Raw genomic sequence first — 17085 nt, 5'->3', positions numbered from 1 at the left:
TTTAAATTCATTTAAAAAAAATGGTGAGGTCAGACTGGCCTGTTGGCTTCTTTTAAAAGGGTTTTGGGTCTTTTTAAGATTGGGAGACTAGCTGGCTGGCTTAAGAGTGTTTTTTAACCCCAAAAGAGGGATCCTAATATATTTGAATACCTTCAGGAATATAATTATTCCCCATTTCTCACAGGGCGAGATAGGAAGGACAGGGGCACCAGGTTACCGTGGCGATGAAGGTCCTACTGGGCCAGAGGTGGGTAAGGTTAACTACTCTAGAATACCTTTCGACCTGATCTATTGCTGCATCTTTGACTGATCTACATTTCCCATGTTGCATGTCTGTGCTTTAGGGAGGAAAAGGGCCCAGAGGAATCAAAGGGGCCCCAGGAGACAGAGGCCTGATGGGAGAGAGGGTGAGTTAATCCTGTTGATCTTCAGAACTGGTTTTAACTAACCAAAGGCAGTTGTCCATTGCTGTAACCAATTTATTTTTTCTTTTACCTGCTAAGGGTGAAGATGGACCACCAGGAAATGGAACCGTGGGTTGCCATGGCTTCCAGGTACTGTAGAAGACCTCCCAATTTATTAAACATATTCAGTGCAGAATCTGTATTGTTTAAGTGTGTGTGTTTGTGTCGTTTTAGGGTTATCCTGGGCCCAGGGGAGATCCAGGATCACCTGTAAGTATCCTGAACCCTACAGAAGATCCCATTTTGAATACAACCCAATAGTGTTCAAGAAGTAAAAATCCCATTCATTGCTTCCACTGAGAAACTGATTTTGATTGAAAATGAGTAACATATTTAATTTGCTAGGTAATGATATATGCTAATTTCAATTATTTATTTTTTAAATATTTACAGTCAAGTGCCAAATCAATCTGCAGAGAGCCATTAATCACAGTTGCTGTTGCTGAAAAACCTCATAAATCACTGAGAATGATGTAATCAAATCTCCCACTCTCAAACAGTTATATATTTTCATGTTTGAATATTTTGCATGAAACTTTAAACTTATAATCAGTCACTTAATATTTTATTAATTATAATTAATAACATAGTTAAATAGTTTGAGCGTGAATAAGTAAATTTTTTCCTTCATCAGATACATATACTCTTGTGATTTATTTATGTATTTACTTTTTTTATGTCAATTATCTTGGAGCTGTTTTTTAATCCCTGTGGAGAAACTGAATCGGAAAATATCCTCATGCCTGTACTCCACAACTGAGCGTATAATTCACGTCTGTGGTTATCATGAAATTCAAAATTATTTACAATTTAAACGATGGCCTCCATATGGAAGATGATGTTAATATTGAGAATGATTAATGTGATTTATTAGTGGTTTTTATTAGCATGCCTAACTGTTGATTCACAAATGTCTTGATTCATCAGGGGTTAGTGCATTGTGTGTCTCACGGCAGGGATTGTGTATCGCAATAGAAACACAACAGATTATTCCTAGCAGATGTAAATTGTCCAGACTGAGGCTGTGAGTCCAGATGTCAAGAGGAGATGGTTGATGAGTTGACACAGCAAAGATATTTCCTCTTATCTAATCTCCCTTCTTCTCTCTTGCACTTTCTTGAACTTCTCACTTTCAAGGGTGGAAAAGGAACCCCTGGACCCAAGGGAGATGATGGAGAGCCAGGTGAACCTGGATCAGATGTGAGTCGTTTTAGATGCACTTGTGCTCATGACTGTTTCACTCTCTTTTCTTTCTTTTCTCCTTACATTCTTTATCATTTTATCTCTTCGTCTCGTAGTCCAAGTTTTCCGTATCTTGCATATCACTTTTCTCCTGTTTTTCTTCCCTTTCGACCTGTTTTTCATACATCTCTTCTAAAGGAATGTTCTGGGTTCAATACAAATTAAGCAATATCCATAGCACTATAATCAAGGGAGCTTCTCTCAGAGTTTTGGTTGCCGTCTTCAGTGTTGAGTTCAGGCAGCTGTGTATTTCTTGTCATGGATTCGAGGAAGCAAAGTTTAATTGTCTAATCCAGGGGTGCCCAAACTCGGTCCTGGAGGGCCTCCTCCAGAGTTTAGCTCCAACTTGCCTCAACACACCTGCCTGGATGTTTCTAGTATGACTAGTAAGAGCTTGATTAGCTGCTTCAGGTGTGTCTAATTGGGGTTGGAGCTAAACTCTTCAGGACTCCGGCCCTCCAGGACCGAGTTTGGGCACCCCTGGTCTAGTCTCTTTTAAGAAGGCTGTATTTTTATTCACCTTAGTTTCAAACAGCTTGAAATGAAGTCTTAAGGAACTTTGTTTTACCTTTTTTTATTTTTTGTGAGAAAATCACATCAGAGCCAAGTTTTTTTCCTTTTTCCCAAGTAAACTTACACAGGGTAAATTCATTGGAAGTCCATGTTTAAAACTTTTTTTTTTTTTAAAGCCAGATTCCTCAGTTGGTTTACATTTTGTAACAGCCCCCACACACTTCAGTCCAACAGATGGGTCTCCAGCACGCTCACAAAACTATGTGTGCTGCAAAAGAGTCACAAGTTTGGACACAGGGCTCTTTTTTTTTTGCAGATGATTGATTTAAGATGGTGGAAGTTGTGGTAAAGAGTTTTATATTTGGTCTATTAAATGAAGACTCCTGCTATCCGGTTAGTTTCAATATGTTGTTTTAGAACAGCTTATAGGACATTTGTTGTAGTGGAGGCATTATTGGTAAAAATCTTGCATGTTCAAGATGCTTTATTTATCTCTTCCTTTTGAGAGAATGCAATTTCCATTTAGTACATTTTTAGGTTTATTAGTGGTGCTTCCTAGTACATAGTATATGATTTAACTCTTAAGTAACATTTTTGGCACTTCAAATGTGCTACATACATGAATAATGCCTTAAATCATAATACTTTTCTAAGCAGTCAGACTTAATTTTGTTTTCTTGACAGATAATAAAACGGATGAGAAAAAGGCCATAAAGTTGCATTGTCCTTGAGCTTTTTCTATGGCTGTTTTTTTCCCACACATAAGAACAAACATCTCAAAGATGCAATCATTCTCAAGTGGAAATAAACTTCCCCATCCATCTGGGGTGGTCAGAAAAACCACCAGTAGCCTGAAAACAAAGAGTTTAATCCTGTGTATTCATCATTCAGGCTTATTCCCATCAGGAGATGGAAGTCTGTGGGGATTTGACAGGGAACTGACTGAAGATATGACGTGTGTTATTGTTGTTTATGTTGTCTAGCTCTGCACTTCTGCAGTGCAAATTTTTGAGAAAACGGCCCACATGTTCTTCAGAATTAAGATAAAAGTGTTTTCATCTTAGACGTCGCTTTAGTGGTTTACATTTGATCTAATCAGCAGGTAGATGTTGAGCTGTTTGTTTTGTAATCCAAGACCCCAAACTTGGATCCCAATGGAATAAATTGTACAACAGGACAAAAGCATGAACTTCATGTCCATGTAATGGAGTAATGTCACACCATACTGTTCATTATGTCACTTCCTTACATCTGGAACATACTGTATGTATTATGGGACTGGGCAGTATGACGCTATACTGTGGATGATAGAAATATGTCAGTAGTTAAAATGTAATTAATGTTGACTTTATATGTTTATATTGTTTTTATTATATTTTCTTTGAATTTCCAACTAAAAAAGAATGACATCATGATATATCCTGTAATATAAGATGACCTTGAGTGGCGAGGTGAATGTCAGCTGTAAACATGCTTATATCAAACGCTGAGCTCTTGTTTAATTTTTACATCGCTTCATTGTGGTTGTACAAGCCGACACAATGGCAATTAATGCATATGCTCGCAGTCTTTCATCTTCGGGCATCTGGAGTCGATTTTTGGTGATCTGACGCCCAGACTGCTTTGCTGTTCATCACTGTGTTTGTCTGTGTCCATGCTTAACCAAAAACTCCAAGGAAGTGGTGGAGACATGCATATGTGGAAGAATTGTTTTGCAGCTGTTGGCTTTTCATGGTTTCATGGCTTTCTTTAGAAATGATGTTCTAATTTTAAAGTGATTGCTTTCTTACATGAAAAGAGAGATAGTGAGAGAGTTAGTTTTTTGATTGTTTGTTGAGCAGTGATAGAATGCACACTCCAGATGTTTGGGCTCCAGAAAGGCCTTTATGTTTACATGCCACACACATTTTGCAGCAGATGTGTGTAAACCGTTTACACATGGTGATCTTTCTATTAAAGACATAGAGTATACCCTTCCTGCAGATTTCTGATATTGGCTGTGTTTACTAAGGCTGTTGCTGTTTCTTATGTTTAGCAAATTTAAATTAAGGATTAAACTTGTGCTTTTGGACTTGGACAACTGGCCCATCCAAAGGAAACAATGTGTTCTTTTGAACTTTTGTTGAAAGAATCCTTGCAAACATGTATCACGGATTCCACAAAAATTTTATCGCCATATGAGAATGATTTCTGAAGGATCATATGACACTTAAGACTGGAGTAATGATGCTGAAAATTCAGCTTTGCCATCACAGGAGCAGTGGTGGACAGTAACAAAGTTTTACTTCGTGACTGTAGGCTACTTAAGTAAATTTTTCAAGTATCTGTACTTACTGGAGTAGTTTTATTTTGAGTAACTTTTACTTTTACTTCACTGCATTCCAAAGCATAAAATCGTACCTTTTACTTCACTACATTTCATAAAACGTATTGTTACTCTTTATAATATATCACATGCTCCGAGACGCAGAAGCGATGTCTGATTCATGAACGAACTGATTCTTTTCAATGAACCTGTTAAATTGGTTTACAAATCGCACCAACGATTCATTCACGAATTGGAATGATCCGATTGCAGCTGTTCTCGAGTCGACAACTCACTGATTCAGATGAACCGTTTAGTGCGAGTCTCCAGTGAACTAAATTCACAAGAAAGAACCGGGAGATCTTGTGAGTGTGCGCGCGTCTGATGCTGTAAGTTACTAATGTCGAATTTTAGGATTAATTATTGTAACTGAAAATCAGATTTAGGTCAAAGCTGTCAGATGTTTGTGAACTAAATCTGTTGTAAAGGGTGATCTGTTTAAGCCCACTGAAATGCTTGAATGCAGACAAATTAACATCAGAAGTCTCTAAGTTTAAGGTAAAAAAAAAAAACATTAAAATAACACAGATTAAATAAAATAACTCATGCATGTTCATCTTCCCTGCTGCTGAAACGGTAGCAGTTTCACTAAAATTCTACACATTTAGCCCTATGATATTTCTGTTTTCATATTGTTTGTCAGCACCATAGACTGTATAAAAACATGGACGTAGTGTCCGTGACGTCACCCATAGATTTCCAAAGAGCGTTTTTGAAGTTCAAAGTGGGCGGAGCAGGCCATCGCCATCTTGGCAGCGCGTCACCGTGCTTCACTCACGGATAATCGACAACGCCCACCTAGCTCGACGGTGGTGACAGCAGCGGCGATCCACCTGTCACTCATGTGGCCACTCCCTTAATTATGCAGAACTTTAAGGCTTAATATAATTTAAATGGATGAGTTATAAAAAAAATTCACCCCCTCACAGTTTTCATGATGGGCAAAATTAGCTATATAGACCAAAACCACTTTTTGTACCAGGCTGTAAATATTTTTCTGCTGTAAATTTGGGCATTTTAACTTTTAAAACTTTTGGAGCTAGCCTCTAGCGGCCAGTCGAAGAATTGCAGTTTTAGTCACTTCCATGTTGGTTTCACTAGAGAGACCGGAAGGTTGCCGCTCAGTCAGCACACATAGCCTATGTTATTATGCATCTGGATCAACTAGCCGAGTAGACAAATATAATTGCTTATTCATAACCATGCTGAAAATAATGTTAATAATGTTAGCTGATGCTAACTGTCTAGCTAACGAGCTCGCTGGTGCCAAATTGAGATAATTTTTAAAAATAAAGTCCAAATATTTTTATTCAACCACCTAGAATAGATAATTACATCTGAGGGAAAAAGGTTTGAGAAGAAAAAAATCATTATGAAAATCTAATTATATTTTCCTTAATATATTAATTATTTCCTTTCCTATTTTGGGAAAATCCCAGGTATTTTAAGCAGTAGGATTATAAAAAACATACGCTAATATAAAATTAAATGATATAAGTAGCCTATATAAATCTGCAAAATAGACATTAATCTATCGGTACTTTTTACTTAAGTACATAAAAAATCAAGTACTTTCACTCGAGTAAAATTGAAAACTGAGTACTTTTACTGGAGTAATATTTTATTATATAGATGCGCTCAAAGTTCAACCACACACACAGACACACTTTACAGTAATTAGAAATGTACCCTTGTATTTATCACCTCTCTGTAACTCTCTTCAACTGCTCACGAGATCCTGGGCTAGTGCTCATTTTGGAGGGTTTAATTTTACTGACTAAAGTTTTCAGTAGTTTACCATACTAAGATTCATTTAAACAATGGAAACATGCATTCGGTTGTGCAAAGATCAAAAAGAAGCAAACTGACTATAATTCCAAAAGTAATCATTAGAACCATTGCAGAGGCCATAAATTAAAATGTTAACCTCATGTTTTACAACTGAATCTTAAAAGACTGGCCAGAGTCTCTTCATAATAAACATCAGATTTGGAGGGAATAACATCCACAATAATGCAGAAGGAAAAAGAATCTAACATGCTGATGAACAATGATTTAGAGTTCGGTTAAACTGCTGATTGAATGTTTGGGCTACAGAAAGACCTTTATTAATCAAATGCAATATTTACATGTTATCTAAACATTTTGCAGCATATGTGACTCAGATGTTTAAACTTTACACACTGCTGATCTCTCTGTTTATGAAGACATCTGTTATGAGTAGTTTTTGCTAAGGCGATCACTATTACTGCTTCTCATACTTAGGGTGCAACTCATCAAACATTGTTTTTTAAATACTTTTATAATCAATTGAACATGATATCAACATGCAGCCGAATAGCTATGACATGCTATGATCAACTCAGAACACCTATAGCATATAGTAGCATGCTAGTTTGTATGTTCGTTTTGTTGATAAATAGAGCCAAACTGAACTGTGTCCGAAACAACAGATTGTTAGAAACCAGATTGTTTGATATGGAATCTCATTTGCAAGATATAAACTTGAAATTCAGAGGAAAAAAGTCAGAATTGTGAGATAAACAGTTGCAGTTACCTTTTTTAAATTCTGTGCCAGAAATAAGCAATTATTTTCCTTGTTTTTCAGAACTGTGAGAAATAAACTCAGGAGAAAAAAGTCAGAATTGCAAGTTTATAATTTGGAGTTTATAAATCACAATTGCGAGATATACCGTAAACTCAGAATTAAAGAAAAATAAATTATTTTGAAATATAAACTTATAAATGTGTAAAAAATTGTGAAATTGTGAAATAAAAAGTCATGATTTTATGAGACAAATTCAGAGCTATTAACTTGTTAAGAAAAAAGGTCTGAAATGCAAGACTAACAGTTGTGAGAAGAAAAGTCTTATTGTATTTATAACTGACTTATTTATTATTTATTCTGACTTTATATTTCATAATTTAGACTTTTTTCTTGCACAACAGAATTGAAAGATTTACAGAACTGAGATATAAACTCAGAAGTGCAAATGTAAACTCGCAATTCTGAGAAAAAAGTCTTATTGCGAGTTTATAACTGACTTATTTATTACTGTATATTCTGACTTTGTCAAAATGTCACATTTCACAATTCGGACTTTTCTGTTTATTTACTTTTTCTAAGATTCCTCTAGTATAGCTGTCAGGTGATTTGGTCACTTTATCTGTGTTTGTTTGAAACGTAAACATAAACATTGCATACATACACTGCATTGATTATGCAAATTAACAGTGATATAGGTTTATTTTTCTAGGTGAATGTGTTATTACTTGGCAAAATTGATGTATTTATTATGTTTGTGCTAATGCAAAGTGTTTCATTTAATGGTGTGTACATTATTTTTGTATACATTGATATTCATATACATTGATATCTGTTCCGAGCCATGAAAGTGCTTTGCCCTTCCTTATGTTTGGCTCTGTCTTTCTGCTTTCCAAGACTGTTTGGAAATGTTTTTGTCCTTGTAAACAATTGATTGGCCTCTCCTAAACCTGAGGAGTCCACACTTGGTCTCATATCTGTCAAGGTTATCACAATGAGCCAAAAGAATATTGGCGTGACGGCATCGTTTAACCTTGTCCCTACTGTGAGCTAGCTAGGAAAACGTCTGTGACAGTTGTGGACTTTGAAGTGAGGAATTTGAAGGTAATTGAAGCAGCATGGGAGAAACATCTTGAAATGGGGACAGGTGGTGACCATCTAAATTGTTTGATGGTGCAAGATAGCTGTCTGGGAGAGTTTGAAACAGCTGATTGCGATGCTTATAGTATAATATAATATAATAGTGATGTCCAAAAATCTGGAATTAAATGTCTAATTTAAACCTGGAAATAAGCAGATGAAATTATGCCATTACATGTAAAGGAATGTTGACATAACTGTTATATTTTAACTTTTAAAATTTAAAATAGTTTAAATGTTACACTGATAATATAATTTTAATGTAAACAATAATATTACAAAAAGGCAAATAGTGAACACACAGAAAATGTGAACTAAGTACAGATTATACACTTATTTTACTTAATATTTATTAAATCTATAAATGTTTCTAAATTCACAAAATATTCAATTTTAATATAAATATTTTTTTATTTACAATGTAAATGACAGATATCCACCATATTAAAATAGTACAGCTACTAATAACAACATTGTATTTTCCAGCCTAAATGTTTATATTTTGTGTTCCACAGAATAACAGACCAGGACCAGATGGGCCTAGAGGACCCAAAGGTCACAGAGGACCGGAAGGAAGACTTGTAAGTGATCCATTTAATATATTTAGCTTTTGTTTACTGAATATTTCCTTACCAGTGTATATAATGTAAGGGTTAATTATAAAAGTTGACATATTTGTTCACATCATGATTCATGTTCTCCAATGAACTTTCATATGAGCACAATATGCTGCACCATTTATATTGTTTATGTCAGTATCCTGGCATACTTTAAACTCTGCATCTATATTCTGGATCAATGAAACAAACATACTGATCTGCTGTTAGATTTGAGTCTTGGATCTTTTGAGATCTGTATCAAATATCTGACGTCCAAAGGCACAAGAAAGTTCAGTTTGACCTTTTTCGAGAAATTCAATGGAATGTGATCAACATAACTATCCCCAAAATTTTAGCCAAATAAAAGTTAGAAAAACAAGTTTTATTTTTAGCTTGATATAGTATCAAAAACACCACTGGTCACATCTGACATGCTCACTTAACCTAAAATATGTCAAAAACCTGGACCTGGACCTGAACCTGGTTAAAGATAATAAAAATAATAATCCAAATCAGATACATTTACAAGATGATTGATGTTATTATATTTTCAGGAGTAATCAACCCGCCTTTATATTGTCCAGATGAGCTAAGACAGGTTCTTAAGTGTACAGATCTTCAGTTATGTTGAACAGTTCTGAACAACAATGAGTTATGGGAGTGTGGAAGGGAAATTTTTCTCAGCCTGCAATTTTGTGATGTTCCTCTTGGCCACTGGATGACATCCAGAGATGAAAAGACTTGACGGTCTCAAAAATGCTCTTATTTGGAAAGAAATTAAGAATTGCATCTGTGTAGCACGTAACAAAGCAGACAGTGACCTTTGCAAAGACCTCTTTTTGTCGCTCAATATTACAGAAGGAGTCATAATTGCATTTGGTGTGGGACTTCATGTGCACACTGTACATTTCATACGTCTTGTTTTCATGCACAGGGACCAAAAGGAGAACCTGGGCCTCCAGGAACTGATGTGAGTGAGTTTACTTTACACAAACTGTGTTTAACTGAATGCACAAATCTAAGAAAAGCACACATTATTGGATGTAGTCTAATGCAAATGTTCTAGCACAGTTCCTGTATGAAGAGACAAAGAGCAGTGCAAATGGTGACAGTGCTCTTGATAAAAAATGATTCTGGGCATTCCACAATTCACTTTACGCTATTTTTGTGAATTCCACATCGCTGACAGTTAGTAGCGATGTAAATATCTAGCCAATACATACTAGATTACACCCTTTGTGAAATAAATGCATCTTTGTTAGCACACAAATGTTGGCTTGTTCCAATTGCATATGCAAAGAAATTAATGCATTACACTATAGATGAGCTGTCTTTAAGAGTGACATTTAGATTTTGTACATTTAAAAAAACAATTACATTTCTATAATGCATTGTTTTTTTTTATCCCTCAAAACATTACATTTTGACCAATATAAAATTAAACAGGCTGTTCTACTGTTCACTACTGTGCCTTTAAGACATCTGTTTAAACAAATATTTTCACATATGTCTTTAACATTCCATTGTGACAAGTTTACTAAGCAATCTGTGCTAAAATGTGCTGCATAAACTCTTAAAATCACACTGACAAAGGACCTTAAACTTCAGCTGCTCATTTCTACTCGTTCTTCAGAAGGATCTGCAGAGTTGTAGGTGCTACACCACCAGAAACATTTTACATTTATTATTAGTTATTCTGGTGTTTAGGAATATTATAATCTCTCTCTTAGTACTGTGAAAAGTTTTTTTTAGTGGAGAGAAAGTTTTTTTTTTTTTTTTTTTTTTAGTAACAACTTTTTTTATCAAAAGATCTGGAAATCTAATTCTTCATTACCTCTTTCATCCTTCAGCACAAGAGGAAATGCACTTTTAAAAAGTGTATTAGAAGTAATTGTGAGTCTTTGGGGTGTGTTGTGCAGAAAGTGCAGCAGAATTTCCTGTAATTAAAACAACATGGATTTGTGGCTCCATTTTGTGATACAAAATGGCAACAGAGAAAATCAGTTGCAGAGGCAGCAGTCTTCTCTATTACTCTTTCTCTCTGTCTCTCTCTTTGTAGGAATGTGAGATTCTGGATATCATCAGGAAGATGTGCTGTGAGTAGACCTGTTTTTTGTATTTTTACCCATGACTATTTCATTTCACTACCTCCATAAATGGCATACTGCCTGTCACCCACATTGATTTAACAGTGTAATGTTGATTTGTGCCATGAAGTGATGATACAGCAATCCACCTTGCCAGCTCATTGTTCACAAGAACTCATTCAGTGTGTTCATTCAGTGTTCACAACTCAGTTTTCAAAAACTCGACCAATAGAGAGAATTGGGTAAGGCGTGAAGAAATGAGAAAAATACTTAAAGACACTAAGTAATACCACCATTTTTATATAAATGTGCTTTTCTCCCAAAACACTGTGGAAGAAATCATGCATTCATATAATATGTCATATGTAAATAATTATCCAGATTATTAAGTCACAGAATCATCTCTCAATTGTTTTTGAAAGGATATTCATTATTTGGTTTTATAACTCTTGTTGGAGCCGTAGCCTTTAACCCAGAATGGATTCATTTAAATGCGCATATTGTGCACGTTTATCATAAACGTTAGTTTTGGAAGTTTAACTTAGATATTTAATATCACCATCTAGGCATGTGAAAGCAGGACTAATCCAGCTGGAGAGAAAACAAAGGTTCAGTGTGAAAGCACACGCCAGTTTGAAGGAAGGGGATTCAACAGTGTGGGCTGCTGTTTTACTTAATATGGCCCATATTTTTGGGAAATTAAGTTTTTCCCCATACGACCCTTGGGCTTTAGCCCTGTCCATTGATCTTGAGTTGCTGTTGTAATAATAATAATAATAATAATAATAATAATAAACTAAAAAAAAAACTCTGACACTTGTTTATAAGTTACATTAGTCATGTATGATTAAACGCTATGAGTCATAAATATAAATCAGTGTTCAAAAATGTATTATGAATGAAACCTGAGGGGCCAGAAAAAAACTGACAAAATTGTCCAAAATAAATATCTGTTTCAGCCAACAAGACAAATAGGCCATAGATTTGAGATTAGGCTGCTTTGTGTCTGTTAGAGTTTTATCATTTATTTTTTACTCCCAAACATATTACTTTTGTGTTATTCTGTCCAGACTTTCACAGATTGGTTTATTTTATATCTGTTTATTTGAGGCTTATGTAAGTCATTGTTCTGTTCATTATTGCCACCAAAGATTAAACACAGATTATGCTCTTTTTGAAATTCTGCTTTTGGATTGTAAATTCAAACATGAGATAATAAAACTCAGTTATTTAGGTCAGTGCATTAACTGTTTTAAGCATAAATTAATAAAATTTAATGAACGCAAATTATTTTCAGATTAGATTGTTCCATCTGTAAAACTGCCAAATAATTGTGGATCCCTTACTGTGAATGTTTTGACAGAACATGCGTTTCTGATCTGCCTGATCTTCTGATCTCAAAATTGATGCAAATGTAATGTGCTCTCTCTTTCTTCCTTAATTTCTTTCTTCCAGCTTGCTGTGGTAAGTCCCACGAATTTGAAGTATATTAAAAATGTTTCAAAGTGTGATTTTGTTTAGTGTTTTGAAATACCATTTTCTCTATATGGAAGGTTTTTTTTTGTTTGTTTTTTTTAAGAATGCAAATGTGGACCACTGGACATTGCCTTCATTGTGGACAGCTCTGAGAGTATTGGAGCTACTAACTTTGCCCTCGCTAAAGACTTCATTGTGACGTTAATGGACAGGCTCAAGTTAAGACAGGTAAACTTTTTAGATCACTATGAGACTCATTAAGATTTCAGTTATCTGTCAACTTTGATTAGTTGAGTTATAACAACCATATACACAGAGGGAGAAACATTTCTTATTCAGATTAGTGGTCAACCGAAATAAGGTTTTCAGTGGTTGCTTCATAAATTTTTACATTTGATGTTGAATATGCATAAGCTCTTTTGAATGAATTTCACTTATAATGATGTATTAAAGTTGAGTTTCCTCATTGTTTCTTTCAGTTTGGTGCTAATGAGTCTCGGATTGGTGTGGTGCAGTACAGTGGTCCTAATGCTCAGGAGGTCGTAAAGCTTGGTGACCCCAACATTACAACCCTGACAGACCTAAAACAGTATGAAATATCACTGTTCTCTTGTTAAAAGCCACAGCCTGCACAGGATATGTCAAAAACAACTTCAAGCTACGCTTCTGTGGCTTGAAACAATTTGTTTTCTCATTATATGAACTTGCATTTTGTTTGCATGTCTGGCATTGTGTCTGAAGAATTAAAGAAAAATTATCTTGTCGTTCACTTTAGAGCTGTGAAAGAGTTGCGCTGGCTGGCTGAAGCCACGTACACTGGAGAAGCTCTGCAGTACTCGCTAAACAACTTGATTAACAAGCTTGTGACGGACAAGAGCGTGATCATTGTTCTTACTGATGGTCGCTCCGACACCATAAGGGACGATGTGCCCGTAGACGTGCTGTGTGGCAAGGGACTGAAGGTAAATTTTGACATTTAAAAAAAAAAAAAACCTTCCCCGAACATTCCGAAACCACACCTGTACAATTCCATTTTCCAAGTCCCAGCTGAAATAAACACTAGTTGCAGTAAAGCACCAACAACTTTTATTCCTGTTAATTATGCTGATTATCAATTAATCAGGATTTATTTTAGCACAGTTACTTGCACAATGACCTCAAAATAATTTTACCATAGCATATGATTTATATACTTCTACATTTTGACAATTGGATCACATAACCAGCTTCATATGTATGGCCATCCTATAGTAAACTTGATTGGTAGCACACCTGGTACAGCATTGCATTTGCGATGCGGAGCACTCAGGTATGAGTTCCCTCAAACATTAAAAGAGCTAAAATTGCATGGTGGCTTCAGCATATGCGTTTTTATCTCACATTTGCTTTTGTTAAAAAGCATTAATTAGGTTGATTGTAGAGTTTAGTATTTTCAAACATGATCTTTTAACGCTGCACACTGGACAATTCATTTCTGAACTGCCATGATATGTACAACAACCAAAATAATAAAACACTGCCAAATTCACATACTTCTGTTTTGGATTAAGCTGAGCATGCTTTGAGTGCCTCTCACTTGATAATTAAGGTTGAAAGTGTAGCAGAATGTGCAAGAAGCAACATTATATCATTTTGCAGAAGTGGCATAATTTTACAATGACCCTACATTGAACTTTGTGCTAATCAACTAATGCGGTTGTGTGGTTTTCAAGGTGTACAGATATGGCTTCCACAGGAATAAAATGTATTATTCAATGATATGAATCAAACATCCCACAGATGTGATGTCTTGTTAGGGAAAACTTGTGATCCAATGACATTTGATGTTATTGGCATGCAAGGACGGTCCCATGACATGAGGTTAAATGAAATCCACAACCAGAAAGGATGTCCTGGTTGACTCTCTTCTGGTTTCTGGCAGGTTGGAGGCGTTGGAGTGGTGGATTATGCAGAAAGGAAGGCCAATAGAGAGCAGGTTAATCAGGTTATGTGTGAAGCTGATCCCAGAAAAGGCTTCTCCTTTGTCCTAGACAACTTTGGTCTTCTTTTGGATGACAGTTTCCTGCAAAACCTGACTAAGGAAATCTGTAAAGGTAGGTTAAGTACTGTATCTACTGCACATCTAGGGAACTTTGAGGGTTCTGGATTTTAAGAGATATTTACAACGTTGTTCTTTTTTCATAGAAAAGAAGTGTCCCAACTATACTTGTCCACGTAAGTACTGAATTAAGAACACAAACCACATTTGTCAGTGTTTTGATCATGAGATGATAATGGTTACACTTTCTTCCTCTTGTCCAGTTGCATTTAATAATGACACTGATATCCTCATCATGATGGACAGCTCGGCCAGTGTGGGCAAAGAGAACTTTGAGTTGACCAAGGACTTCACAAAAATGCTGGCTGAACGCTTTTTGACAGAAGGAGGAGAAAAGTTCCAGATCACTGTTGGTGTTGGCCAGTACAGCAACGATGCCAACATGGAGGCCGAATTTGACTTCGATCCCGACAAGGTGGTTGCTCGAATCGCAGAAGCCAAGTACCAGGGTGGAGGTACTAATATAAAAACAGCTCTAGACTACGCCATTGGTAGATTGAGAACCGGTAGGGGATTGAATAAAAAGCTGCTGGTGTTTTCGGATGGTCGTTCACAAGGCGTCGACAACAACGACATAGAAAATGTCGTGAAGCGGGTGAGCAATGCTGGCATTGAGCTGTTTGTGCTGTCCGTTCGCAACCATGTAAACGAGACACACCTGCGCACCTTGGTGAGCCGAGGCCTTTCCTATGACTACACGTATGCCAACAACCACCTTTTCAAAAGAGCCGACTACCACTCATTGCTTACTGGGGTCTTTTACCAATCTGTATCCCGCAAGATTTCCCTGGGTTAGAGGAGGTGATTGTGTAGTGGGAGGGGTTCAGGAATAAAGGGGGTGGGCGGCAGTATAGTACAAGCTGTAATTGTTTTAGTTTTTTGTCTATTTTTCATGTGAATGATATATCTGAACTCAAAAGGTTTTTCATAGTCTCTGTTTCATTTCATAAAAGACAATAAATGATTGTGTCAGAATTCTTAAAAAATACCTATTTTTTATGTCACTTACTTGTTTGTAAAGTAAAGGGACCATTCAAGCCATTTCACAGCTTACATCAAATTGAAGGATTGGTTCTAGTGCTTTGACTATATGACTGTATTTAGTTTGCTGTACCTGACTGCCAGAAATGAGCATTAAATAATATATCCATTGTTGAAGGCATGAATTTTTATTTTTTGTAACTGGTCAGGAGCTGAAATCATCTATTAAAATGCATTAAATCAATCAATCTAGCTATCCATCTATCTGTCTGTCTGTCTATCTATCTAACTTTGACAGTATGTGTGTGTGTGTATATATATATATATATATATATATATATATACATACATACTGTAAAATACTCTGAAATAAAAAAGAATTGGCATTTGTTTTTGACCCTGTTGCAACCAAGTCCTAACAGTTCTTTATCTGTATTAGCCTGTGGTACACTTAATTTTTAGCACTAAAAATAAAACTTGAATATAAATTTGGTGCTACCAATGTCAACACTACACTAGCTCCTTTAGTTATTCAATACATTGCAGGTTTCTTCAAAATTGTTCTCCAAGAGTTACCAATAGCTTTCTTGTGTACAAAATGTATCTGAGACCAGCCTCAAGGCTACTGTAAAGGTATTTGAAATAAAGGATGCTACACCCCACCACTAAGGCCTCTGTCATGTGTCTGTCTTGAAAAACATCCGCATGCTCAAATTCCACAATCCACCAAAAGACACTGTGGATGATTACTGTCAGTTTACTTAAATGTCTTGAATTGCTTTTCTCAGTAATTTATCTGTATTTACGGTCTTGTAAATTCTGACATGATTACTCTGAGCTGTTTACAAAGCTTTGCTGCTTTTTAATTAGTTTTCCTGTATAAATATGCGTTAGATGGACATCTTCGACCATTGGCCTTGCAACTTTTTCAACGTATCATGCTTCTCCATTAAACAGGGCTTGCAATTGGATAATATTACGCGCATCTCATATTTATAAGAGCAAAAAAATTCTGATTGGCTAGTAATGTTAGTTTGGTTGTGAGTGAAAGCTGTGCTCCTCTCATACCATTGGTAGCCGAACTTGTGGACTCGAAAGTGATCTCAACAAGTTTTTTTTTAAATGTAGGATTTGTTTTTAATGTTTCTTCCCGCAGCCAAACACTGCACCCTGAGATCTGGCACGGTGCCAGAGAACTTTAAGCCATGAATTTTGTAGTTATAGGCTAAATAGGCTAAAGTAAAGATAAATTATTAGATATAGAGAGGAAGATGCAACAATAAATTGAGTAATTTTTGCACTCTGCAAGGGGTCGTGAATGTTTTTCAGGGTAAGAACCCCTTAGACACCAAATGTGTCAAGCACAGCTAGGCATTGCTGTGCCGTTGATCATCCTCGTTATTGTTTTCCTCAATAAGTAAAAAAAATTATTTGTGCTAGGGTGTCGGCGATGAAATCCCCTCAAAACTGACTGCAAACTGGCATTCAGATCTGACTCAATTTTGTTAGCAATGCCCCAACTTCCAACGATCCAATCAATTCCCGAAGGACGAAATCAAGTCCCGTCCTCCCATT

General features: G+C 35.9%; 1 protein-coding gene across 1 annotated transcript in view; it reads left to right on the top strand.

Moving 5' to 3' along the window:
- Nucleotides 1–16175, top strand: part of LOC109098709 (collagen alpha-1(VI) chain-like) — a 33929-nt gene extending 17754 nt beyond the window's left edge. Inside the window, exons 21-35 of the mRNA XM_042766642.1 lie at nucleotides 185–247; nucleotides 345–407; nucleotides 504–554; nucleotides 639–674; nucleotides 1602–1664; nucleotides 8785–8850; nucleotides 9803–9838; nucleotides 10928–10964; nucleotides 12411–12419; nucleotides 12535–12659; nucleotides 12911–13020; nucleotides 13207–13393; nucleotides 14353–14524; nucleotides 14616–14645; nucleotides 14733–16175. Of these exons, the coding sequence (XP_042622576.1) occupies nucleotides 185–247; nucleotides 345–407; nucleotides 504–554; nucleotides 639–674; nucleotides 1602–1664; nucleotides 8785–8850; nucleotides 9803–9838; nucleotides 10928–10964; nucleotides 12411–12419; nucleotides 12535–12659; nucleotides 12911–13020; nucleotides 13207–13393; nucleotides 14353–14524; nucleotides 14616–14645; nucleotides 14733–15325 (1641 nt within the window). The 3' untranslated portion in view covers nucleotides 15326–16175. The remainder of the gene's footprint in view (nucleotides 1–184; nucleotides 248–344; nucleotides 408–503; nucleotides 555–638; nucleotides 675–1601; nucleotides 1665–8784; nucleotides 8851–9802; nucleotides 9839–10927; nucleotides 10965–12410; nucleotides 12420–12534; nucleotides 12660–12910; nucleotides 13021–13206; nucleotides 13394–14352; nucleotides 14525–14615; nucleotides 14646–14732) is intronic.
- Nucleotides 16176–17085: the final 910 nt, after the last annotated feature.

The sequence above is a fragment of the Cyprinus carpio genome, chromosome A11 (assembly GCF_018340385.1).
Source record: "Cyprinus carpio isolate SPL01 chromosome A11, ASM1834038v1, whole genome shotgun sequence".
Classification (NCBI taxonomy): Eukaryota; Metazoa; Chordata; class Actinopteri; order Cypriniformes; family Cyprinidae; genus Cyprinus; species Cyprinus carpio.
The sequence above is the reverse complement of the archived record's forward strand: the minus strand, read 5'-3'. Positions and strand labels throughout refer to the sequence as shown.